The sequence below is a fragment of the Mesocricetus auratus genome, unplaced genomic scaffold, assembly GCF_017639785.1.
Source record: "Mesocricetus auratus isolate SY011 unplaced genomic scaffold, BCM_Maur_2.0 Super-Scaffold_100010, whole genome shotgun sequence".
Taxonomy (NCBI): Eukaryota; Metazoa; Chordata; class Mammalia; order Rodentia; family Cricetidae; genus Mesocricetus; species Mesocricetus auratus.
In genome coordinates this window covers 18,232,359-18,259,427 of record NW_024429194.1, presented here as the reverse complement: position 1 = coordinate 18,259,427, position 27,069 = coordinate 18,232,359, and the positions used below count along the sequence as shown (strand labels likewise).

At 45.5% G+C, this 27,069-nt stretch overlaps 1 protein-coding gene across 9 annotated transcripts in view; it reads right to left on the bottom strand.

Annotated features, from left to right (window-relative positions):
- The window catches only part of Hdac4 (histone deacetylase 4), a 247,844-nt gene that overhangs the window by 71,062 nt on the left and 149,713 nt on the right, over window positions 1-27,069 (bottom strand). For 6 of the 9 annotated variants that reach the window (XM_040753010.1, XM_013122142.3, XM_040753013.1 and 3 more), the window contains exons 4-5: window positions 24,250-24,491; window positions 9,755-9,905 (exon numbers count right to left, since the gene is read on the bottom strand). In XM_040753010.1, the coding sequence (XP_040608944.1) occupies window positions 9,755-9,905; window positions 24,250-24,491 (393 nt within the window). Of the gene's footprint in view, window positions 1-9,754; window positions 9,906-24,249; window positions 24,492-27,069 lie in introns of those variants that run through there. The other 3 variants (XM_040753014.1, XM_040753011.1, XM_040753016.1) reach the window with 2 other exon arrangements.

The window sequence follows — 27,069 nt, the reverse complement described above, 5'->3', positions numbered from 1 at the left end:
CCCAATACTTCATGAAGCACATAGAACCAGTAGAGTGATCCTATCATACAAACAGCTTCAAGAGATTTTGCTAACACATTTTTTCAAAATATCTCTGCACACCGACAGCCTGCCTCTTCCATCAGGTATCAGGGGTACACACCCTCTTCCTAGAACCCAGGGTTAACCTCCTACACGGAGACACTCCACTTGTACCCTGAGTAGTTCTGGACAGCGGTGGGACCTATATTTACTGCACTATCTTGGCTTAACATCATCACTTGGCTCAGCTCTTCCTGGGAGTTAGGTGTGTGTGTGTGTGTGTGTGTGTGTGTGTGTGTGTGTGTGTGTGTGTGTGTGTGTGTGTGTGTGTTGGGGTGGCCATGATGCTGGGGGTCTGTGGACTTGCACTTGAGCTGTTTGGCTGCTTTTAGAATTTACTGAGGAGTCTACACACTAGACTGTAGAATAAAGACTATAAGCAGGTATTCTCAGACCTGGAGGTCAGGTGAGGACCTGGAGAGGTGAAGGGCACACATCCACCCTGCTCTCATTTCCTGTCAAAATGTGGACAGTCAGATGTCCCATGCTACTTTTTATGAAGTCTATTCTGGGTTTTCCTTTGTCACTGCATGCCACATCCTCCCTCCATTTTTTTTTAAAGTTCTGCCCATGATTTTTCTTTCAAAAGGCTGGAAAATCATTGGGGGTGGGAGTGCTGAGGCTCTCGTCTGGCACTAGCAAACCCCTGGGTTCAGTCCGGGGACCACCAAACAAAAAGGTAACCCTTTCAGCTAGCCTCTTCTTCTGACCCTGGGTTTGTCAGGGCCATTTGCTTGTTTTATCCTGCATGCTCTGGAGCTGTTTCAGTACAGGGACTGTAAGTGGCTGCTATCAGAAAGTGTGTCTCTTTCTCACCTTCAACACATGCCCAAGGCAGAGTTTCTGCTGGTTACACATCCTCTGGTCCTACAAAGCAGACCAACTGCCCAGGCTGACATACTGATCTACAGACCTGGAGGGTGGGAGGATCTGCAGACCCCATGACAGGAAACTTCATACTTCAATGCTAGTCACCTGCACCCGAGTCCAACTCTCTGTCAATGCATGGACTTGGAAGGATCCTGTGCTTGTGGAAATGTCTACCCTACATGCGACACTCCTAGATACTCCTGAAAGCAACAGGTTAACTGAACAGAAACACAACCAACAGAAACCAAGAAAAGGATAATGCTTGCAAACACACCAAGTATCTTTACAATCAGCAATAAAGGAAATGCCCTGTGGTATAGCAGGGGCAGAGAGCAAGTCCACAGAAGAGCTACTTGAAAAACACAAGCCCAGATAGAAAGCAAATTTAACATCACTGCTAAACAAACATATGAAAAGCGAAATTAGCATTTTCACCATAACAATGATGAAACTATTAGTTTTTTTTAAATACCATGTTTTTAAAAAACTATGGAGGATGCTGCTGACAAACCAGATTGTGGTGATGACATCAGGGGTGAAACTGACAATAGTGGCCTAGATGGCCACCTTTCTAAGCCTTTCCAAATTGATGCCCAGATGGATAAGGGGTAAGAAGCCATTTAGGAAAGCAATGAGCTCTTGGTATGCAGGATGAGGAAGGCCTGTATCTGTCTACAAACCAGCACCCCTCCATAGAAAATGGGAGACTCTATGGCAATTACTGAATCCAAGAGTGCTCACAGAGCTGGCCCTGGGAGATTTGTGATTTTTGTGAGCCACACCCTCATCCTGACTCCATAGCATCACTTGGGTGAATGGTGATGTGGGACAGCAGTCAGGTGGTAAGGCTGAAATTAAGGGTTCAAGGTTATGTACTGACTTGGCCTGCATATGACACCATTAAATCAAGTGCAGGGTCACAATTTCTGAAGTTCGGAGGGAATCATCTTGATTCTTAGATTCTACAAGGAGAATTAAGAAGGAAAGTTTTGTAAGGACTACTCTGTGTCCCACTGCTGGCTCAGGCTCTCCTTCTACATATTTCTCCAATAGAGGGCAAGTTCTAGAATCAAAAACATAATAAATGGACAGCAAAATTGTTTTTCTTTTTAACCACATCCAAACTGATTATCACTTATCCACAGGACAGATTTTTCAGAGCTCCTGAGAGGTGCCAGCATTGTCCCAGGCAGTGGTGACAACACTGCTCATACACCAGCAGGCACCAAGGTGAGGCCTGAGTAAGCAGTCAAGACATGTAGACAGAGAGGAAAAACAGCAGACCTGGATGGCAACAGGATATATGGGGAGGCTGATGGGAGGGCAGGGGACCCAGAAGGCAGGGCATAGCGCTGACCAGTCTGTCAAGGAGGTAAAACTTGGCTTCTGCATGATACTCTTACTCTACTCCCTGTGCCTATGGAGAAGGCATGGATTCACAAATAGGACAAGGGATCACCCCCAGGATTGGGTGACCAACCTAAGACCCTAGCCTTTGTACCTGTGTCTCTCTGTTGCAGTGCTATAGACAGAGTCCAGGCATGGATGGCATGGCGCATGTCAGGCAAGTACTCTGTCACTGAGTACCACCCAGCCTAGCATCATGTCAGACTGGGTCAAAGTGAGGACACTTGCCCATCAAGGCTGTGCTTGCAGCCAAAGGCAAACCATAGTGCCATGCTATCTGCACTCTGCTCAGAGGACAGACTTCCTGTTCGTGGAACTAACTGGCTAGCAGGTACCTCAGATCCTCAAGTGTCTCCAAATAGGAATATGGTTGACAAAGGTAATGTTGCTGTTACCTGAGAGGGAAAATGCTCTGTACTCCTATGAACTCACTGACAGCCAAATGAAGTTCATTATTTGTTAGCAATAAGTAAACTGCAGTATGATTAAGAATTAATGTTTAACACTGTAGGCGTTTACAAATACATACAAAATTCATTAAATATTGAATAAAGTAAGTCAAAAAAATCTTTAAGAAAGGAGGTAACAAATACTTTATATACTGGTTTTTCAAATGTTTAGAAACTGAAGATGCCTCCTGTCATTGGCATCTGACTGCATAAACAAGAATCTCCCACCATGGCCGAGCTGCCTAGGCCTGACATAAGAGCATTTCCCAGTGTTGGTCTGCTGGCTGACTTCTCCCCACAGGACTACATTCTTAGGGCTTTAAAGCCTATGCAAGCTTGCCAAAGACTCAACTGTACAGTTTATTATTAATAATAAAACCTGACCACCCAAATCCACAAAGTGAAAACCACGGCTGCTGCCTATGATGGGACTGGAGTGTAGCTGAGCACATTCCAACACAGGGTCAACAAAGGGCGGGTGTAATACACAGCCCAGAAATCGTTTCTGACTCATAAATAGACCTGAGATGTTTTCTGAAGTCACATTCTGTGAGTCTTGAGATAATATTTTTATTGGACCATTTTCATAAACTCTGAGAAAGTATTTAGATGAGTTGCTTTTCAGCAACTAGAAAAAATGCTACTTGTTGGTTGGCTGTAACACAGATTGCCTGGTTAATGGTTAAGATCTGAACTGTAATCTTTTGATAAATAACAACTATTTATTTCCCCGACTCCAACAACAACCAAACAGTAAATAGGATACACACTGTGGTACACGAGTCACAAACGAGGGGGTCAGTGGCCAGTCCCAGGGCTGGGAGGAGTCCAGCCTGCGGATTGTGCCAGTGGCATTGGGATCAGTGCATGCACCCTATAAGGCAGTCCATCCTGCATGTACACAATCAAGCCCTGCACAGACTCCTATGAGGACAGGCTTCCAGCAGAAGGAAGGCAGCCCTCCATGAGGAGCATTAGGCAAGCCATGAACCACCTTACTTGGAGTCATAAGGCTTGTCTAGACCTAGCACTGGCTGTGCCTGAGAGCTGCTAAGGAGTCTGAAAATGAGATTAGTGACCTGCGAGTGACAAGTATTAGACAGTCAATTTCAGACGCTAGATCTGCACAAATGCTACATATAGTTCTCAACAGGTCTGCACTTTACTTTGGAAGGGCCTTTAGTTGCCTTTAAGGAATTTGCTGTCTAAGGTCACTGATGAGTGAGATGTGACAATGCACATCATTAAGGCTTAGCATCTCCTCCCAAAGACTGGCAAAGAAACTACCTTGAAATTCTATCAATTAAAGTGAAAAAGATTAAATAGGTTCTTATTTCAAGAGTGAAACATCACATTACTGATGATTCTAAATGTTAATTTTGTGTGTGAAACAATTTCTTAGAACTTGGAAATCATGGAATAGAGAAACAAATTGACAAGAGAGTAAACTAGCAATAAACTTAAAATATATGTTTTGAAACCATTAATTTTAAAAATATACAAAATTACATTGGCATATTAGACTACTTCCTGATTTAAATTTAGAATTAATTTGGCATAATAACAATCTTTACACTAAAGATAAGCTTGAGAGTGAATTCAAGTGAATTAAATTTACTTGACAGTCATTTAATTTCTTTTAAAACATAAGGACTTTGTTTTAGGAAAGTCCCATTTGTAAATACTTCTAATCTAATGAGGATTCATTAAAGGTAGGATGTCAATCATGCATCCTAAAGCTTACACAAAGGCAAACTTCAAAACCTAAATCTATTCTTTCAACCCAGACAAGATGCAAACCACCAACAGAGCAAAGGGGAGGCAGAATCCAGAGAGCTGAGGACACTGGACTCTAAGGACAAACTACTTGAGGGATCCAAGCAAGTTCACCTGGTCAAACCTGCTGAGAGTTCTGTAGAAGACCTGCAGGCTTCTACAGACTCTGCTGGCAGCCCAGGGACACTGGGGGACTTGGGACATAGGGTTGAACTGGACACAGAGGGCCAGTGGGAGGGTCACCTCAGTCAATGGTTTCTCTGTAGGTAACTGGATCAGAGAACAGGTGGCACAAGGGGTCAGGCAACAGCATCTGGACAGCAGCGAGGAGGAATGACCAAAGGAGCCTCACAGGCTCCAGAGAGTGCAGCTTCTGTGTTTAAGTCAGCCTGACACTCACCTCTGATGAGCTCAAACCGTGCAGAGATGATTAAAACGTTTTAATGCATCTGGGCAACTTCACAAAGTCAAGAGGAAACCTGGTCTAGGCCAGTGTGTCACTAGTTCTGAACCACACACATCTCAGCCTTTCATTCACAACCAACACTAGGTCCAGGCACTCTGACTAAGGGAGGGAGTGATAGCAAGAAGGGAGGGGCAAGCAACAGGGAGGAGAGACCCAGCTAGAGGGGCCACACTAAAATAACTGGATTATGCATGGCAAAAATTCCATGGAAACTATATCTGAATAAAAATGTGAAATGAGCTATCTAGCAAATGAAAAGTGCATTAGACAAGCTTAACAGCAGTTCTCTTCGCAGGAAAATTTCAGATTAGTCCTGTGGACATCTGAATAGAAGAAATCACCAAAAGAAAGCAAATTGAAAAAACACCCAGGGTCATAGAAAATGGACCCAATGTGTGCAACTGAAGTCTCAGGTGACTGAGTGAGGGGAAAATAGTGTTTCTTTTGAGATAAAGGGTGAAAATAATCCGTTCTAAGATTTATAAAAATACTAAATCATAGATATAAGACTATGAATCCCAAGGGAAAAAAAAACAACTCCAGTTAAAAATATATTTGAGAAGTACTTCAAACAAGAGGGACTTTGTTTGTTTGTTTGTGTTAGCTTTTGAGACAGGGTTTCTCTGTGTAGTAGCCCTGATTGTCCTGGAACTTGCTTTGTAGACCAGGCTGGCCTCAAACTCAGAGATCCCCCTGTTGCTGCCTGCCCAAGTGCTGAGATTAAAGGTGTGCACCACTACTGACAGGCGGAAGAGAGAGACCCTTAAGAGTAGCCAGATAAAAAAAGATTATCTCTGAGCAAGGAACAATAGGAATGACAGCATTTTTTGAAGGGAATAAGAACTTCAGAACTAAGAGAAAATAAATATAAGCCTAGTAAAGCTATACTCAGCAAAATTAACCTTCAAAATTAGAGAAATAACATTTTTAGACAAAAATTAATCACCACTAGATTAAAGGAACTGTGACAGAAAATCATCATAGGTGAAAAGTTCCCATATGGAGATGAGTCCAACCTGTAAATAGGAGTGTGCACCCTAGCTGAATCAACAATGCTCTTGGATTTAAGTTAGATTAGATTTGATAGAGTCAACTGAGCTATAGCACCCACAACTGTGATCAATAAAGGGATGGCAGAATAGTAATTTCCAAGTTGGTAGAAAAGGAAAACTATATCATTAAAAAATAGAGCAAGAAAATGGAAAAGGCAAGAGGTTGATAATTAGGGTTTGTAAAGTACACTGACACTTCAGTACAAACATATCAATAGTTGCACTAAATATAAATGGAAAAAATCACTTAAGACAAATATTAGACTGTGTGTGAATACAGACTGAATACAGATACTGTTGTTCTTAGAGGAAATTTTATAGCTTCACATTCAGATGTCTGAGGAGAACACTGGGATCAATCATTTAGGTATGTAACTCACAAAGCCAGAAAGTCACAAACCCAAAGAAAATAGAAGACAGAGAAAGAATAAGATTAGTAGAAATGAATGAAATAGAAATACATTCAACAGACTGTGTCCATAAAGCCAAAAGCTGTATTCCTAAACAAATTAGCATAACTGATAAGAGCCTCTGGAGAGACTAAAGAAAACAATTGATGAAACCAAACAACCATCCATAAGAGAAGGTCAAAAATACAGTATCAAGGATGTAAAATGGGACAGCACCACAGTCCACACAGACCAGAGAAAAAGAATGCTTAGCTCAACCTGAGGCCAGCACTGTCTTAATGCTAAGCCTGGCAAGGCATTTCAAGAAGGGAAATGCTGGTTAATACTTCTTGCAAATAAAGTTAAGGATGTATAAAATATGAGTCAGCCAAGTATGCTTTATGATCAATGTAAGAGAGGCTATTTATTTTAAAAATGTCAGGTGGCCAGGTGGTGGTGGCGCACGCCTTTAATCCCAGCACTCGGGAGGCGGATCTCTGTGAGTTCGAGGCCGGGCTGGACCGATAGCCTCCAAAACAATACAGAGAAACCCTGTCTCGTAAAAACCAAAAAAAAAAAAAAAAAAAAAGTCAGGTGGACTTTCTACCCAAATAGATGTATTTACCACATTAACTAAATATGTCAGAAAAAATCACATGATCACCTCCAAAAGGTGCTGAAATATCTGATAAATATCAATACCCATGTATATTCAAACTCATAAAAAAAACTAGCAAAGGAAGGTAACTTGGTAAAACAAATAGGCCAATGAATAAGTCCCTCTGGAAAATGTGGCCTGTACCAACAAAAGGGAGGCAGGCTGCCATCTTTAACCCATCATCCCAGTGGATTAGGTCAGTCAAGTAAAGATGGAAAAGATACAAGGGCATTGTGATTGGGAAATAAGAAACAAACCTGCCAGTATTTATGGATGAGGTTCTTCTATATGCTGAAAACCTGAAACCACCCTGCTGATAATTAGAACATGAGTTTAGCATGGTTGCTGGGCACAGAATCAAGAGTCAGCAGGTTGCTGATTGCTTTTCAAAATTGCAAAACCAAGCTATGCACAACAGTCTTAACTCAATCAGATGGCTTGAAATATGCCTGCTAAAGTGCATTCAAGTCTCCTGTACATACAATTTCTGTATATACAATTCTAACATTTTGTTAAGAAAAATTACAAAGACCAAAAGAATACCGAAGGGCTAGGAATAATCAATGCTGTAAAATATCACATCTCACCAACTGGATACAGAGTCAGTCCAAGTATCAGGTAAACCCAGGACATGTGTGGATGGCAACCACCAGTTTCAAGCATTTCAATGAAAACTCTAAGTGCCAAGAGTAGGAAAGTAGGAAGTAGGAAGTTAGCATTGCTGTACTCAGGCTCACTTCCAAGCTGTGGTGACTGAAACTACAAGTACTAGTGCAATGACAGCAAGGGCTGACGTAACCAATAGGAAGCAAGGAAACACATGGATGCAGACATCAGTTCTCAGAGATGCCAGAGAGGCCAGATGCACATCCTAAACTATGCAACACACACCAGCTCCAGCAGAATGGATGTCCACAAAGTGGGAAACTATTCAGATGCTGCAAGATGGTCTGGGAGAAATAAATGGTTTCCAAAACACAATCCAAAGTACACAAAGGAAACAGAGACTGGACTAAGCTAGAACTGAAAATCCTATGTTCAACAAACACCATTAAGAGCAAAAACTTCACCATCAAAGGGAGAAAAGGGTGGATAATGCACACAACTCACAGCAAGTTCTGTTCCACAGCATACAAGTAGTAGCTCTACACCACAGTAAGGGGAGCTAGGGGAGCCATCTCACCTGAAACACAGGCAAAAGACCTAACTGAACACATCCTGGAAGGGGAGCTCTACAGGGTCAGTTAGAGACTCACACTGCACCTCAGTAGCAGTCAGGGAAAAGTAGATGCCCAAGGGAGTACTACAGAGCTGGGATTGAGATGACTAACAGCAGCGGTGCTGGGGAAGGCTAAAGACATGCAGACCGAGAGGCCTAGCAGTCCAAACGCCCTTGCTTGGGTTCTTCGCTGGGTGGATGGTCCCTAGGTGCTAGCATCCTGGGTCCCAGGTTACTCCTTGTTGTCATAGACATATTTGTCTGCATCTTTGTATACCACATGCCAAAATGATTCTCAAACAATGTCAAATAACAGACTTTACAAGAATGTTTTAAGTATACGCATCTGGTTATGTGGTGCAGATGGAGATTAAAATTCATAAAAAAATTGGTTACAATGATTTGTAAAGATGGCTAGCCATTTTCAGTGTTTGCAGATAAAGGATTTGGGGGGTCTGTCCATGTGGTGTTTGAATGAGAAATATCCCCCACAGGCGCATGTATTTCAATAGCTGGTCCCAGTTGGTGGTGATGCACGTGAAGTTATAGAACCGTTGGCTTTGCTAGGGGAAGTATGTCACTGGGGAGGTGGGCTATGAGGGTTTATAGCCTCACCCCACTTCCTGTTCCCCCTCTCTCCCATGTATGGTTGAAATGTGATCAGTTTCCTTTCTGCTTCTGTTGTCTTGCCCCATCTTCCTGGCATAATAGACTCAGACCCTCTAGTACCATAAACCAAAATGAATTAATTTTTCCTCCAGCTGTTTTTGGTCAAGGTATTTCCATCCTAGCAACAGGAAAGCAACTAATACAGTCTCCATGGTAGATTTTAGCAATGTTGTGCTACCTGTGGCCTCTCGGCTACTGTCAAATAAGGCTATTCTTATATTGATCAACCACATCAATCTCTGTATGAACAAGTAAGACTATGGGAGGAGTGAGCCTCAAAGCAGGACTGGCCACACATGAATACATCCTCAGCTTCATGTCCACCTACAGGCTGACACCTACTTGGGGGGCACTTAGAAAATGTATGCAAAGAAAACACAGGGAAGACCTCAGAGTCTGAGGCTTCAATATGCTATGTGTCTGCAAAGAATTCTGCCAAGTAGTCTCAAGATGCCCGAGTCAACATGGGAGTTCCAGAATGCCACTGCACCAAGGCCGATACCGAGTCCTTCCTGACACCTGGACAGAGCCAAAGCAGGGGCACTGGTTAGCCTTTATGCCCAATAAGAGTGACCGGAAATAATTATACTGAAGACACTGATGATTCCTGCGTGGGGTGACGAGCCCCTCCAGAGCTGCCTGGGGCAGCAGCACAGACGGCAGAGGCAGTGGTCAGGTGGGGCCGCCCTGAGTCCTCACTGTGCCCACCAGCACTCACTCTCTTTGCCCTTCTCCTTGTTCTTGAGCTGCTGCAGCTTCTGCTCACGGTGCTGCTTCTCCAGCTCCTGCTCCTGCCGGTGCCGCTCCAGTTTCCGCTGGTGCTCCAGCAGCTCCTGCTGGTGCTTCATGGCCAGCATCTCCTGCTGCTGCTGCAGGCAGAGGAGGACAGAGGTCAGATGCCTGGAGACCCACGGACACCCAGGAACCAGCCCACCATGCCCTGACTAGGGTTCCCAGGGTGGCACCTGGCCTACCTGCCCATTCATCTAAGGTGCTTACAGAGGAGGACAAGCCTAAAATGCCTCTGCTACTTTAAGGTCAAGATTCACAGTACAGCCTTGGATCTGTGCAGAGTACTGGGGAGGAGTAGGTGACCTTAAGGATATAAATGTTCTTTGAGTATACCCCAGAGAGCTAAAATGATGAGGCCAGTTTGTACAACTGCTGGGCATTTTCTTAGACACGGAAGATTTCTGAAATTCCACCTCAGGGATTCATCCATAAGAGTCCACATTAAGAGTGTGCTTGCTACACACATGGCAGGCCCAGAGGCAAGCCCAAGCTCCTCAAGGGGAAAGACAGACAACGGTATGCATCCACCTGAGGTAATAGTTGGCAGCAGGCAAAAGCACAAGGCTGAGTCAGCCACAAGCAAACTCAACAGGGCACCATGTGGCGCAGGCAACGGCATGAAGAAGTCAATAAAGGTTCTATCACTGTCGAGTTCTAGGAGGATACACCACTGTGACATAACAAAGATAAGAAGCTGCTGAGAGGACAGACACATAGGGATGAATGTGGGGACACCTCAAGACATGCATCACCCACCCACAGCCATGGAAACGCACTTCTTAGCATTCCTAAGGTCTAGGTATCTTTATGTAGACATTAGAGCTCATGATTCAAAATATGGCATGTCTGATGGCATGAAAATATAAGGTCCTTATGAGAGCTAGTTAAAAATGTAAGGCAACGAAGAGAGACTCGGGACTACATAGACAAACTGCAGGTGAACACTGCCATTAATTAAGAAGACTAACAATCTGCCCACTGCAGAGGCTGAAGCACAACACAAGTAATGCATTGCCCACCAGTCAGTCCCCTGGCACTGCACTGCAAAAGGCAAACAAGAAGTCTGCCTCCAGCCCGAGGACGTAGCCTCCCAGGGCCTCACTTCAGCAGGGCCACCGGCTCCTCTTCTCTTGGCCTAAGAACAGTTTCCAGCTTTCACTGCATTAGTGGATGGGTACCCTGTGGACATGGGTACTTTTTTGGTGTTGCTCCCTCATGGAAGGAAGAGTGTCAGGGAGTGGTGATCAAGAAATTGACAACCAGGTGACCCTTGGACGTTTCTATGGAAAAAAAAATCTGACACAGAGTGTCCTTAGCAGAGTGAGTGATCAGTGGTTAAGTATGGAGACAGACTAGAGCAGAACATCCAGCCACTCAAGACTGTGAAGGTCACAGCACAGAATGCAGTCATGACAGGAAACCAACTGGTGCTTGGGAACTTTGGAGTGCTTTTCACCTAGACCTGAATCCTTACAGCCTAGAAGGAGTTTGTGATGACAATATGATTACATCTGGAAGCAACTGAAACCACAAGCTGTTGGGCCCTCCTGTAAAGAATTTTTCCTTCCTTCCTTCCTTCCTTCCTTCCTTCCTTCCTTCCTTCCTTCCTTCCTTCCCTCCCTCCCTCCCTCCCTCCCTCCCTCCCTCCCTCCCTCCCTCCCTTCCATTTATTTATTTGTTTAGAGACAGGGTATGTAGTCCTAGCTGTCCTGGAACTCACTATGTAGACCAGGTTGGCCTAGAATTCAGAAATACCTCTGCTTCCAGAGTGTTGGGTTTAAAGGCGTGCACCAAGCATGCCTGATGTCGTAAGGATTCCCTAATGAGATTATTTGAAGCAGAGAGACCCACTCTTAGGGTGGGAGCCCCCACAAAGGAGGTGGAAGGAAACGTTGCTTTTGCCTACTTGCCCCAAGCTCACTGGCAAGTTCCTCTGTCCCGCGGCAGACACATCCATTTCTTTGGCAGTACTAGAGCCTACTTCTTTGGGATTCCAATGTAGACTGAAAACCAGGACTCCTCCAGGACTCCTGTGCCAAACTGGGTTTGCTGAGACCTCCAGTCTCACAGACTGAACAATTACTGCAATTACGGCCAGCCTTCAGGCACTGCCGACAGCGCTGTGTGTACCATGCCAGCTCCAAGGAATCTCCTGGAGAATCCTCCCCAATCCAGGAAGCCATAATCCAGCCCAGCCACAGTTAAGCCTGGCACACTTCTCAAAGGGCATGCTTCAACAAGGGTCTGAGCTGCACACAAGGATTTGACCTGTACCATCCTCTAACCACAGGCCCTATAGCTCCCTAGTTGGATTTCTTAAGACAGTGTCTGTCAGCAGTTTCCACAATCAACTACAGTACTGGGTAGACTGGAAGAGGTAGGACTGTAAACTACTGATTTGGTTTCAATCAGAGTCATAATATGCCACTTACTCAGCACGTGAAGTTCAAATCACATTATACCAAGAATATGATGGAAAAGTGACAAATTGTATAATTTTATAAGGTACACATTCTTTATCTACTCCCAGGCATGGAATACAGGCACTGAGCCACTGAGATAACTTTCAGTAAAACCTAAGACTAAAGGGCTGCGAGAATAACACCTCTGAATAAGGATATTCAGAGAGTCAGGCTCGGTAGTGGTGTCCACAGGTAATGGCACCTCCAAGGTATTGCTAGGCAGCTGGCATCAGGTAACTCTATTTGCTTTAATTACCTTCAGAAAGCAAACATGGTGGCATTTTAAAAACAATAGTGTAAATAGTTTATAACCATCCATTCCAAAACAACTGGCCCATACATCTAGCACTGTTCAAAGTCACCTAAGTCAGGAGAATGGAGTGGGCCACTGCTCAACAGACTCCTGTTACAGCCACAAAGACACACAAATCTAAAATTCTCGAGGCACAGAAGTCCAGGAAAACTGTACCACAATAAAGATTTTAGATTACAAATAATGACTGGATTCCTAAAGACACACCATAGCAATACTGGCCCTGTGCAAGTGCCATGACATCGGACTAGTGAGATGTTCTCCACTTTACAGTCACATCGTCAGGGTAGAAAGGACTAACAAGATCTGTGCTCCTCAGCCCAGCACAGTCAGGAACTCTAACAGTGACCTGATGTACCTAGGGCCATTGAATCTTAACTTCTCTCCTTTCTCTGATCACACACAGTATCTGTCACAAGGAACCCCTTCTTCAGCTTCCCAAGTACAGGGCTTGTACTGTTGAGGGAGAGGGTGACATACATACAGACACCACTAGAGTGTAGAACTCACAGCATAATAGCAGGCCTTCTGGAAGTGCTGACTTCACAGTGAGTAAACCCTGCCTTAGTAACTCATTCTTACACCATGGCAGGGGGAGAACCCCTGAGAAGAGACTTTGGGCAGATTCAAACACCACCACCATATGAAATAGTTTAAAGCATGATGACCATGGTGTGTGGTTTGAATGAGAATGGCCCCTATAGGCTCATACATTTGAATACCTGGTCTCCAATTGGTAGAACTGTTTAGGAAGGATTAGGAGGTGTGCCACTAGGGGCAGACGTTGAGGTTTCAAAAACCCCCCATTCTCAGCTCTCTTTCTGCCTGTGACTGTGCCTCAAGACATGCCTTCTCAGCCATATGCCTTCCTGCCTGCTGCCACACTCCTCGTCAACTCTGTGACAGAGAGCACAAAACACTGTGTTGGCATCAGCCAGGAGGTAAACCTTTTGCAGAAGAGGCCACTGTTGTTTGTCTCATAGTATACAAGTACCTGCAGTGGGAACAGGACATTCTTTTGTAGAAGAAAAAAAAAATAAAACTCTTCTATAAACTGCCTCGGTCATGGTGCCTTATCACAGTGATAGAAAAATAAGAAACATGACCTAATTTTTCTAGCAAAATCAGCAGCAGCAGCCCCACTATTCTTTGTTTGTTTATTTGATTTTTTTATTACTTTAATTTTAAATAGCTTGCTTCACATGTCAATCCCAGTTCCCTCTCCCTCCCCTCCTCCCACACCCACCCTATCCCCACTTCCTTCCACATAGGAGATATCCAGAGTCTGTCATTTCACTCAGGGCAGGGTCCAGGCACTCCCCTAAGAGTCCAGGCTGAGAGAGCATCCCTCTTTGTGTTATGGACACACGAAGTCCGTTTGTATGCCAGGGATAAACACTGATCTACTGCCCACGGCCCCATAGGTTGCCCAGGCCTCCTCACTGACTCTCACACTCAGGGGGGTCTGGGTCAGTCCCATGCTGGCCTCCCAGCTGTTGGTCTGGGGTCCAAGAGCTCTGCCTTGTTCAGATCAGCTGACTCTGCTGGTTTTGCCAGCCCATTCTGTGCCAATCTGCTCATCGCTTCTCTCTCTCTGTCACTGGGTTCCATTGGTTCAGTTCAGTGTTTAACTGTGGGTGTTTGCCTCTGCTTCACTGGATGAAGGTTCTAGGATGGCCTATAAGGTAGACTTCAAGTTCATTATCAGGAATGGGCATTTAAGCTGGTCTCTCCACTATTGCTTAGCTTGCCAGTTGGTGTCATCCTTTTAGATCACTAAGTCTCACTGGTGCCAGATCTCTCTTCAAACCTATGACTCCCTCTATTATGGTATTTCTCATCCTGTTCTCCCCCATTCTACTCCCACTCAACCTTCCTGTTCCCCCATGACCTACTCTCTCCTCCTCTTCTCCCCTTCTCTTCTTCCCAGCTCCCACTCCCCACCCCACCTCCCGCCGTGTTCCAAATCTGTTCAGGAGATCTTGCCTCATTCCTCTTCTCTGGGGTACTATGCATATCTCTCTTAGGGTCTTTCCTGTTTCCCAGACTCTCTGTCAGTGGAACGGCAGATTGGCACTATCCTAATCCATGTCTAAAATCCATATATGAGTGAGTACACACCATGTTTGTCTTTTTGTGACTGGGTTACCTCACTCAGGATGGCTTCTTCTAGTGCCATCCACTTACCTGCGAATTTCAAGATTCCATTGTTTTTTTTTCTGCAGCCCCACTATTCTAATCAGAACTTAAATGGGATCACTTTAAAGTCAATGCTCAGTTTTGCGTCATTCATGCACTTCAAATTTAGCTTATTTGACTCCAACTTTTAAATTTCTAGACACTCAATTTAACAGACATCTTTTAAGTATAAACCCAATCAGACTTTTTAAAAGTAAACAAGAATAAAAGCTTTCTATGCTGAAAAGCCTGATGCTGAGATCAGGTGATCAGCCACTGCTCCAGCAGGGCAAGGAACCTTCTGGGTCTCCAGGACACTCACATTATCCCTAATGATTACTGACCAGCCAATAAGAAAGGTCAAGCTCCTAACATCATTATGCTGCATGTAACACTGCTCAAATACCAACATCTCTGGTCCAGCCTCAACAGAACACATAGCCATTTAGGAAGCTGTTCCCTGAACCCTAGGAGTACTATTTGTCCCTAACATCCCTAGAGTAGGCATGTCAGATACCTGTGTATGAGCCTGTATGTGTGTGTCCTATAGTCACACGTGCCCAGGATGTCCTGATGGCTACAGTTGATTTAGGAGACACATAGACTTTAACATAGTGGAGGACCCTAACAGCAGGCTTCTTCTTAAAGGACTGTATTAGCTACTTTTTTCATTGTTGTGGCAATGCATCTGACAAAAGCAACTTAAGGAAATATGTATTTTGTCTCAGAGTTGGTGTGCTGGATAGTTTTATGACAACTTGACACAAGCGAAAGTCATCTGAGAGGGAACTCAATTAAGAAAATGTCTTCCTAAGATCAGGCTGTAGGCAGGCCTGTAGGGCTTTTCCTTAAGTAGTGATTGATAGGGGAAGGCTAGCCCACTGTGGGTAATGCCACCTTTTCCAGACTAAGAAGAAAGCAGGCTGGTTTGTATGGTTTGGAGAATGTTCTACAATAGTGACCTGTTTTTTGAGTGAGGGAGTTTAATAAAGCAAAAGTAGCAGGATAAATAGCAAGTAGCTGACACATAAAAACAGCAGATAGACTGTAAAACACTGTCACTGAGCATGCACAGCATCAGAGACGACATCCCTAAATAACTGGAAAGTCCAAATCAGGCAGTCAGCTGGAGTTCCCAACTAAGGATGTCTATGGTGGAGCAAAGTGACCCTTCCCTTCAGGTGAGGCTTCCAATAAAAGAACAAAGAGTTGTAGATGGGTATCATTAAATTCTGCTCACCACATCTAGCAAAGACGGACTGAGGTAGTTGAGCTAGTCAGCTGGAGCCCGACTGAGCTTTCTCTCCATGACTAACCTTCCTGCTTCCTGTTCCCACTGTAGGCACTTGAATACTATGAGACAAACAACAGTGGCCGCCTCTGCAAAAGACTTACCTCCTGGTTACTCTCAACACAGTGTTTTATGCTCTCTGTCACAGAATGGGGAGAGGGTGTCAACCTATCTCCAGACAAGGGGCATTCTGGGATTAACATGTTTTGGTCTGAAATGGGGAAGGGAACCCCACTTCCAGAGCCAGCTTTTCAGTGAGTTCAAATAATACATGACAATTACCAGTAAAATGCACATTGCATCCCCCGCCCCCCCCCCATGTTGAGGGTATGGCCACCTGTCTGCTTCCCAAAGTGAATGAATGCACTGATCTTACCTCCACAGCACACTCCTGGCCACAGCTCCGCCAATCCTTACCCTCTGAATGCCAGCAGGGCCAGAAGGCTGTCAGTGAACCTAGGATAATCACACATCTGATGGCCAGTCAGCAAAGAGTAGCCAGAGAAGGACCACTTACACCTCTGATGTGGGGTAGAGAGACCCAGTTTGGCTAGACATCACACTTAACATGTTAACATCAAGGACTAGAGGAAACTGCCACCCTGTATATGGGAGCCACCAGGGACAGACCAGCTAGCAAGGGCCACAGCAGTGCAGCCCCTATGGGCACAAGCCCATGTGCCCCCACCACCACTGTGGGACTCAAGCCAAGCTAAGCAAATGTATATATCTTTCTTCTCTTTCAATACTGCACACAGACTTTTGCTACAGATGGACTCTGTTCAAGGTCATGAGTGGTTAGAATGGTGCAGCCTATACCAGCTCCCAAAGCAGCTTGTCCTGGGGCACAGCTGGCCTGTTCCCAAGCTTTCTGCTCTGTGAAAGACCCATTAGTGTACCCAGATGTAGACTAACAGTCCCCTACCCTTATGTTACTTAAAAAAGGAAACACCGGAGGTAAAACCAGGATAAGTCAAGTACACTCTGGAAGAAAGAGTGAAATCCAAGTCTGGGACAGAGTGTGAGGAAGAAGAGAAAGAGATAACCAGACTGCTGTGCTGTCCTGTCTGCCTTGATGGACCTGGACATTTGTTTCCTTAAAGCCACCAAAGCTCAATACGCTGTTCTGTAGCTATATTCAAATACACTCAAAGAGCCTTTGAGGCAGAATCTCATGTACTTTCCTGAGATAAGCACAGGGCAGGCACCATTATGCTCTTTAGCCGAAACATATTACAGAGCAAAGAAATAGTCATCCATTGGTGTGAAGCTGCTGACTGGCAGGATATGGGTTGTTTGTCCAGGGTTTGTAATGGAACACTTGGGATTAAAATGTCCCAGGGCTCTCAATAAGAAACCATTTCCATCTCCACTCACTGGACCAACTGGCTCAAATCCAAAGGCAACCTCAATACAGCACCCTGGAAACAATTTATTCTTCCAGGCATAGCCAGCAGCGTGCAGCACCTCAGTGCGTCTGTCATTCACCGTCCCCAAATGAATCCAGACATTCAAGTGTTAAATAGACTAGCAGATGCACCACGCAGCAGTAAGATCATGAAAAGGGAGGTGAGTACTGGCAGTGGAGTCTATTCTGGGGTTGGAATACGAGGTATCCCAAGGGCAGAGTATAGAGCTCTTCAAGCCTGCCCCATCCATAAACAGCCTAACTCCAATCTTTCCTTAAGCACGGTATTCTATTGTCTATGGTAGCTTTAGACTTTATACTTTCTGTGCCAGCAGGGCCTAGTCTTCATCACCCTAACACACAGAAGGTGTCAATGGCCAGTGTTAGTTGCTTGTGCCCTACCATACCCAAGGTTTTGGGAGTATTACCAACTTCTACTGTTAACTGGAAATACAATGGAATCTCACTCTTGTCTGCACACACCACAACCCAGAGGAGAAAGCAGAGTTAAATGACATTGGGAAACATGAAGCCTGAGGCTCAGGAGCCAGGAGCCCCTGGCACAAATGAGGCAGTCAGGATGGCACAAGAGTGGCCAGTAGCCCTTGCGCAGAAGGTGAAGTGGGGCCCGTAACAGAAAATCCCAGGGTGGGACTGATGTGCACCACTCCTTTCGGCTGAAGGCTGACCAGGTAACCAGGGGCATGATTTTCCAGATAGTGGGCAGGGACACAGGGTCCTTCTAATCGTGACAGCATCACAAGCAACCTGGGCTACTTGGAACAACAGTAAGTTAGAAGAGTAACTTCACTGTGAACTTGATGAGATTTAGAAGCACCAAGAAAACAACCCTGGGTACATCTATGAGGTGTTTCCAGAAATATTTAACAGGTGGAAGGTCTTCCTTGAATGTGATGGCATAATTCCCAGGCTGGAGCCCCGGACTGAAGACGGAAAGAAAGTGGTGAGCATCAGAATTTGTCTCTGGTCCTGACAGCCACCTTGCACTTCTGTCACCATGCCTCAGTGACCATAGACTGGATCCCTTTTTCAAATGTGAGGCAGAATTAACCCCTCAAGCTGCTGCTTGTCAGGTATCTGATCACAGCAACAAGGGAAGTAAGTATACAGATAGTAAGCAAAATCAATAGCACCTTGGTCTCCAGGGCCACAAACCAGACTCCCTTTCCTTTGGAGCCAACTACCTGAGTTGTATTCTTTACCTGTTAGAATATAGAGATTTTGGAGGCTAGGGTGTGGGAAGGAGCACTGGTCCTTCAGCGTGGCAGTAGTCTTGGCCAACAGAAAGACAGTGGTAGGATTTAAGTCAGCACCCTGCACAAGCAGCTGACCTCACAGCAGGGAACTGCCCCATAGTGTAAGGGGATGTCAAAAGTCATCACACAGTTATGGAAATTTCAGTTAATTTAGGAGAATAAAAAAGGAAATGATTTGTGTTTGCAGGTAACATCAGTAATCCAGAAGACATGAAAAAAAATCAACACCAGAAAATTCTATGCAGTTACTCTAGATTACACATAAGAGTGAAATCCAGGACTCATCTATATACTGGCAATAAGCGAACAGGAAAAAAAAATGCAGAAACAGATTTATTCACAATAAAAACAAATACAAAATATCTCAATTTAAACATTTATATGCATTACATGAAAAACAAAAACAATTTACTAGGGTAGAAATTTGAATCAAATATCTTGTGTCTTGAGTACAAATTCAATGCTAGGAAGCTATTAGCTAACAATCTCAATTCCCAGTGTGATGTGGAGACTTCATGAGAAGGGTTGTGAAGCTCATCTGGGAAAGAAGCAGGCCAGGCAAACCAGGGAAATTCTTTGCAGAGAGGCAAGGTGTGGGGAGGCAGACAGTTGGAGCTGCACTGGGCCAGCATAAGGATGTAGCAGTTAAGTCTACAGTCTATGTGGGTATCATTGGAGCTGCACGGGGCCAGCATAAGGATGTAGCAAGCTAGATACAGGCACAGACATATAAATATGCACATGAGAGGTGGCATTTTAAATCTCTTCAGAAAGAACATTTGATTCATGATACGACAAGTGGGTAACTACTCTGTATCAAGTGAGAATGAATAGAGTGGGGGCTGGAATAATGTCCCTTATTCATAAAGAGAACTCCTACACCTTATGGGTAAAAGACCAACATTGCAACTAAAAACAGCATAAAAACAGCATAAGAAATGCAGACAGTCATAAGGCATACATAGATGGCTGACTACACTGGCAGTCATGGGTGTGCAATTTTCTATCAACTTTACACAGGTTAGAGACACCTAAGAGGAGGGAAACCCACTTGTGAAAACGCCTCCATAAGACTGGGCTATTGGCAAGCTTGTAGTGTATTTTTTAATCAGTGATTGATGTGGATGGGGCCATTCCTGGGCTAGTGGTCCTGGGTCTGTAAGAAAGCAGGCTGAGCAAGCCATCGGGAGCCAGCCAGTAGGCAGCATTCTCCACGGCCTCTGCATCAGCTCCTGCCTCCACGTTCCCGCCTTGTCTTGATAGACAATAGATGTGGAAGCACAAGTCAAATAAACTTTTTCCTCCCCAACTTGCTTTTGTTCATGGTGTTTCATCACAGCAATAGTACCTAAACTAAGACATGCAGGAAATGTGGGAGAGGATAGAGAGGTCAATTAGGTAAGGACAGATGGTCCAGGAGTGTCTTTGGTCCTGTCCCTGACATTAAGGAGAGTGGTCACTGCTCTTGCTTTGGACACTGGCTAACACGCCCAAGGGTCTTGTATCACGGCAGTGTGGATGTTCTTCTCTACACAGCCAGTGTGGGTACTTTCTTCATCTTTCAGCTGCCTCTCAGGAAGCATCTATGTCTATCCTAGGCTGCACTTTCTGGTAATTTGTGAGTAAGTTCTTTGTCTTAGAAAGCCAGTGTCTGTGTCACTCATTTTAGACTGGCCATTAGTCCCTCGGGCTGGGGTACTGGATTCACATAGGAAAGTCAGTAATGGGAAAAGGAGAAACTACGAATGCCAGAAAACCAACAGCTGCACAGGAAAGGTCATCTAATGCCAGTCCTGTGGAGTTTAGCTGAACAGCAAGTGTATGACAGTCACAGTAATTAAACATTTAATTCTTTAACCAAAAGGACAGGTGAGGCATACCAGGCTAAGAAGGAGCAGTGCATACATGTGCATTCAGGATGGAGTGTGAATGTGTGAGCAATCTTCCTCCAGAGGAGAGAACTTCTGCACCAAGTCCTGATGGAGCACAAGGCGGCCATGTGCCCCAGGTCAGCTCTGGGGCTTGGAGCAGCAGAGAGACATGACCCACTGCTACTTGCTAACCCCACACTACTTTTCAAGTAGAAACACTAGGAACATGCATTTCTTTGGTAAATACTTTTAAATACTAAAAATAATACTATGAATCCACAATGTGGTTATTCTAGGCCACTGTCTTCATCTTCCATGCCACCTGGATCTGAAACAACTACAACCTTTATAGGACAATTCCAGCTAATGACACAACACTACCTCTCCATTCAGCCTGCACCTGCCCACCTTGGGCTAAGGAGAAATTAATGCTATAGGGAAATGAGCAGAAGAACAGGGCTTACAGCAGGGATAGGGTGATTCTGAGAATTACAACCCCAAGAAAGACTTTGCTTACCCCAAATTAACAACTGAAGTTTTACTTTAAAAAGTACTCCTGTTCCAATTATAAATTCTATTCAAATTCACTGATGATTTAATGACACTAATTAGATTGTGTGTTCAAGAAATCTGTCTGACAAATACCACTGCCAAGTGTCGTTAACAATATGATGGCATGAAGAGAGTTTAAACCATCAAAACAAAAGACTGCTAATGCAATGACACAATTATATAGTCTAAAGACTTTTATGATCTCAATTTTAATGAAAAATTAAAACACAAAAAAGTAACCTTACATTTTTGTGATTCTGAAGTCCTGTCCCAGAGGCCAGCTCTATGGTTAGGTTTCTGGGCCTGTACCAAGCACCTCTGCTAGGGTCTAGAACAGTGGGGTAGAAAGGCATGCTCCCAGGAACTCACCTGAGCTGACACCAGGTGTCTGGTGCTAAGCAAGGACACCCTGACTGATGCTGATGGCACCCTAACTCAAGGGTCTTCTTTAGGCTTCTTGCAACTGCCCTGAAAACTCACACAGGCGGGGAGATTTATTCCTGAGACGTGTTGTTTGAATCATGCGACCATCTAACCAACTGACAGAACAAGAACACAAAGTGACTCTTCACTATACCTGATAGGGCCTCCCACTGCACATCTAACCCTATCTTCCTGTCACACTGCATGCTGCCGGCAAGGCTCCTGGGCAGAAACAGCTGTAAACTATAATTCAGCAGAGCTCTTGAGTCTGTCTTTGGCCAGGGTCCACACTGAGTCTGGAGGGTAGTCGGTGCGTGCACAGGTGTGGCTGGCTCTGAGGTAGCCAGGACAGTTAGGGTGTGTCCAGCTGAGGTCTACATCCCTGAACCCATGTCTCACGCCACAAGACTCACTCTACTGTTTGCTCTGGGGATAGAGGACTTTTGGCCTGGTTCTTGCTCTCACCACCCAATGCCTGAAATTAACCTAGGTATATCCCTGGCAAAATACCCCTGTGTTCAGGGTCAGCCTTCAAGGGTGGGGGGAGGTACTTAGGCCCAGAAACCTGACTACAGAACCAGCCTCTGGGACAGGATTTCCATAGCACAGCAAAAGCTCATAAGTATAGGACAGAGGCCCATCCCACAGGCCTGTGCAGAGGTGCCATGCAGCAGCAAGACCTGGAAGCCCAGGGAGGGGACAGACTGTGACCTTCTAAAACCAAACATTGAGAAGGGGACATGATGACACTGGGTCAGGAAGCTGCTGTCGAGGAGCTGTGAAGGCTAGCCACACGGGACATGAAAAAGCTAAGAGTCTAGTTTTAAACTGCTTTTAAGAGACACGTGAGGCTACGGCTCATGTAAAAAATAAGTCGAGCAGTCTGGTAAGGTGGCATTCAGTCAGCTGGCACATCATGGTCACTGGGTGCCATTACCTGGAATGACTTCTACTGTTTTCCAGCTGGCACATGGTCCCTGCCTGAAGCCAGTCTCAAACACCCAGCTCCTAGTTCTGAAAAACAGGGCCCCATGAGAAGTGGGCCTGGCCATCCGCAGCAGAGCACTGGGTAACTGTCAGCAAGGCTTTCTCTCTTAGGCCTGATACTGGCCTCTCCTACCAGGCAGGAAAGGAAGAGGAGTGTGAAAAGCCTGGTGCTGGTGGAGTCCTTAACCAGCCAACCCCAAACCCAAGAGAACAAAGCAGCAGCAGCACCAGCCCCACATCCCAGGACAATTAACAGAGCAAACATCAAAATTCCAAAGACCCTGCCTGGACTCCTTGCAGACAGCTCTCAGAGCCCTGGGTGAGGTTTCCTAGACCCTCTTTTCTTATAAGGCCCAAGAAAGACAATGTTCTTGGTGCATACATTCCTGAAAGGGGACCTGGAGCTACTACTGGGCCTGTTCACCAGGATAGGCAGGGCTCTGTTATGTGTTATCTGAACCAGGAACCAGCCTTGTGCAGCCTCCTTAGCAATCCACATCATGACCTAAAGACAGAAGTCATTGCCCAGGACTGTTCTATGGTATATGACACTACTCTGATGATGGCAGCACTACAGAGGTAGTTGGTACCAATCCAGGCTCAAGGCTCTTAGATGCTGGGGCTCCATCTTGGTTTTAGTGGGTGGGCCAGATGGTTCAGGGAAAGCCACCATACAGCCTCCATTCCCAGCCTGTCTAGGCCTAGATGAGACTACCCTGACCAACACAGCGCAATCACATGAGACTCAGAGCAGAACCCGTTGGCTGTTCTTCAATTCCTTACCTGCAGAAAACACTGTTGCTGAAACTGTGGTGTGTTGGGTGCTTTTGTTACACACCTGTGGGCAACTTGTACAACTGGTATGGGAGGCTTTTTGTTTTAATGTGACTACTGCAAAATGTAGTTTCTACTGAACAGTGTGGTTCAACATGGTTCTCAGTAGAGACACACCTAGCCTTAAAGCCTTACCATATAACATCTACATGCATCTTTCCAACTTATTTAATTTCAAATTCTAGGATCAGATTAAGTAACTGTAGAAAGTAGACATTAAAAAGGTCTCTGTTAACAGGTGTTTTGGTTTCCTTGTTCATTTTCTTCGTGCAGGGGGGAAAGTCTGAGAAAAACCACAATAAACCCTGAGTTCTCTGGGGTGTTTGTCACCTTTTGGTCTGTTTTCCCACTGGCCATCTTCCTACAAGGGTGTGCATTTTTAGAAGACAACTTCTACACTGAGTTCCTGTGTTCTCTGCAGGAGCCATAAGGCCTAGGACATTTGCAGCATCCTTATGGCGAGGGTCACTTGCTTCCTGGGTCTTGACATTCTGTAGGTAAGAATTGATCTTGGGCACAGAAGGAATCACATGCCACCTAGAGGGTATCTGGTTTTCTCAGGTCTTAGCATTCCTTGGATGCTGCCAATCCTGGACCATGGGTCTAAGCACTAGAGGGGTGATGTCGATTCTAGGTCCACAGAAAGAGCAGCTGTCACCTATCTACACCTCGGCACTAGATGAAATCCCATCAACCACCAGGAAGAAAAAGAAGAAGCAGGGGTCACCCAGAGAGTAGCTGGTCTACATATGTCTCAGTACTCCAAAGGTAAATAGACCCTGGACGGAAGGACAGTATGACACAGAGCCCAAGGCTGCTGCTCACCTTGATATGTTCATGCAGCTGGGCCTCATGCTGCCGGGACAGCTGCTCATGCTGCCGCTGGAACTCAGCAATGAGGATCTGCCGCTGGATCTGCTGCTTCTGTTTCAGTGCTAGAAGCTCCTGCTGTAGCTGCTGTTCCCGCAGTGCGGGTTCCAAAGGCAGCGAGAACTGGTGGTCCAGGCGCAGGTCCATGGGTACTGCTGCAGGGGCCACTTGCAGAGGCAGCGCTGTAGCCACATCCACTGTGGAGAGAGCACAACACAGGAAAATGGGTCACTGAGGCAGCAGGCTAGCCCCAGGGCCTGGGTCCTTTCTTCTCTGTAAAGCTTAGATGACAACTATCATGGCATGTTGCTGGCCCCAAATGGCATCTGGTGTCCCTTGGCCAATGGCCTGACACACTCAAAGCACAAGTCTCAGGGATCCTGGAGCTCTGTCCTCAAGCACAAAGATCTTAGGGCAGTGGCCCATCTGGTCAGGAGACATACTTGCACTGAGTTCTTACTCCTTACCCTTTGCCAAAGTGTGAGGCCCTACTCTCAAAGGACATCATTGCAGGCCTAATGGCCCACCTGAGGCCACACTGCAAAGGCAATAAAGGGAAACTACAGTAAAAGGCTCTGCTTAGCCATGTAAGGAGCCAAGTTGCCAGTACTTGGATGGGCAAACCACCTGTACTTTGCTTCTGCCCCTTCTCTTAATGAAGCCACTGTAGAGCTATGTATGAGCCTCAAGAACAGTGTGTGCCACAGAAGTGGTCCAGATAGACACTCAAGCGGAGAGCCTGTTGCCATGGCAAAATGAGCACCCTCTTGAAAAACATGTTTACCCAACTGACTGCAGCCAATAAAGTGTGTTCCTGGCGGGCAGCATGAGCGTTTATCGGGGTGGCTTCTGTACTCACACTGTGCCCATGTTCTGCCAAGGAGAGGGCACTGTGATTCTGACTTAAAGCAGAAGCTGAGTCAGTCTCAGTGCTTTCAAAATTAATTCCAAATTAAAGCGAGAGAAACAATGTGGTGGAAAGGTAAGTTTTAAATGACTAACACAGGGTCAGAGAGATGGCTAAGTGTGTGAGTAAAGGCTCCTGCAATTTGAGTTCAATCCCTAACAATTTGAGTTCAATCCTCAGCACCCACACAATCAAAGTAGGCAACCAACTCTTGAAAGCTGTCCTATTAACTTTTACAAGTGTGCCACTGCATGCATGACCTACCCATCCCTCAAAATGCACATAAGCACACACACAGAAATTTTAAAACATAATTTAACAATAAAAGAATAAATTACCAACTTGATGAAGCAGCCCCTCTCCTGTTGAAGGCTGTTATGAGCAGTGTGCCATGCATGGGCTCCTTGGAAGCTAGAAAGTTGCCAGCACAGTGTAGTGCTGCTACTACAGCACCTATCAACAGGCAGCTCTGCAGATGAGCACTGGGTTAGACCCCTACCTCCAGAAAGCTCCTCCCATGCCCAGAATGTAGTGCATCATCTACCCCCACACAAGCGCCAAGTCCCAGGGAAGGGGGAAAGAACACTACCCACTGGAAGGAACTCAAGCTTCGAGGGAGTTAAAGTGCAACCCTGGTGGCAGGCGCCTTGTGTCCTGTTCCTGGTCCTTATGTACTTGGCCTTAACTATAGTCCTCTCTGACAGCGGTTATCCTATACCCTTGCTTCTTGATACATTTTCAGGGCTTTCTACTCACAGATGCAAGACCTGCCTGAAATCCTCTTTCTGAGTAAACTGTACTTGACAATCTTGAGCCCACAGACTTAAGTAAGAAAGGTGCCTGTTTCTATTGGTCCCTGGCATTCCTGTAGCCATTCCCACACAGCAACGCCCAAAGCTGGCCTCAGTGGCCAAATGCCTAGATCACTGGTCCCAGGACTCTTCCTTGACCTTCTAGGATAAGGCTGCAAAGAGCTCTAACAGTCACCAGAACTCAAGATACAGCTTCCCTGGAAAGAGTCCAGGATGAGACCAAGGAGGGAGGGAGTATGGCCATAATGTAGACTCTCGGGTTTCCCAATGAAAGTCACCATCTTCCTATCCCAGATCCCTGCACCACCCTGGCTTGTGAGCTAGCCCTCTGGTTGCTACTAGATCCTCCAGGACTAGACTGGCAGGGGGGTAGGAGCAGACAGAAGCCAAGAAATAACCGGGCCTTGAGCTAGCAGCCTGACCAGCCATGAGGACACCAAGTGGCCATAAGACAACTAGAGATCTTCATGCCCAACAAAAGCCTGCTATGAGCCATGAATTAACCTCTCCTACCACACTCAGCCAAGACTTCTGTTCCTCATCATCAGTGAAGCAAGGCCTGGCTACTTACAGGCATGTTTGCACTTTCTGTACCTTGGCTCAAGCTAGGTACGCTAGAAGCTTTTTATTTGATGTATGCTTGTTCCATGGACAGGGGTCTCTCTCACACACAGGAACTAGGACTGGACTTCTTGTCTTTCCTTTTTGGTCTCTTTTATTACAAAATGAAACAAGATGGAAAAAATACAAATAATGCCAGTTTTCTAGGACAACCTTATTTCCATGTTTACTCAGTTTCTCTTATAAGGTTAAGACAGTATAGAGGGTAAGGAATTAAAGGGGACGACCTCCTTCCTCAGGGGCTGTGCTGTGCTGTCCGACTGACCAGTAGGTGCTTCTTGCTGGGGTTTACCTGTCTCCCATTTTGAACTCACAGACATGAGACTGCCTCAAGCTAGGTAGTCTGCCTCTGATGACCTGGGTTAAGTCACATCATCTTCATTAGTTACAGACACATAAGGTCCCTGATGGGCTTAGTCTGTGGCCACTTTATTT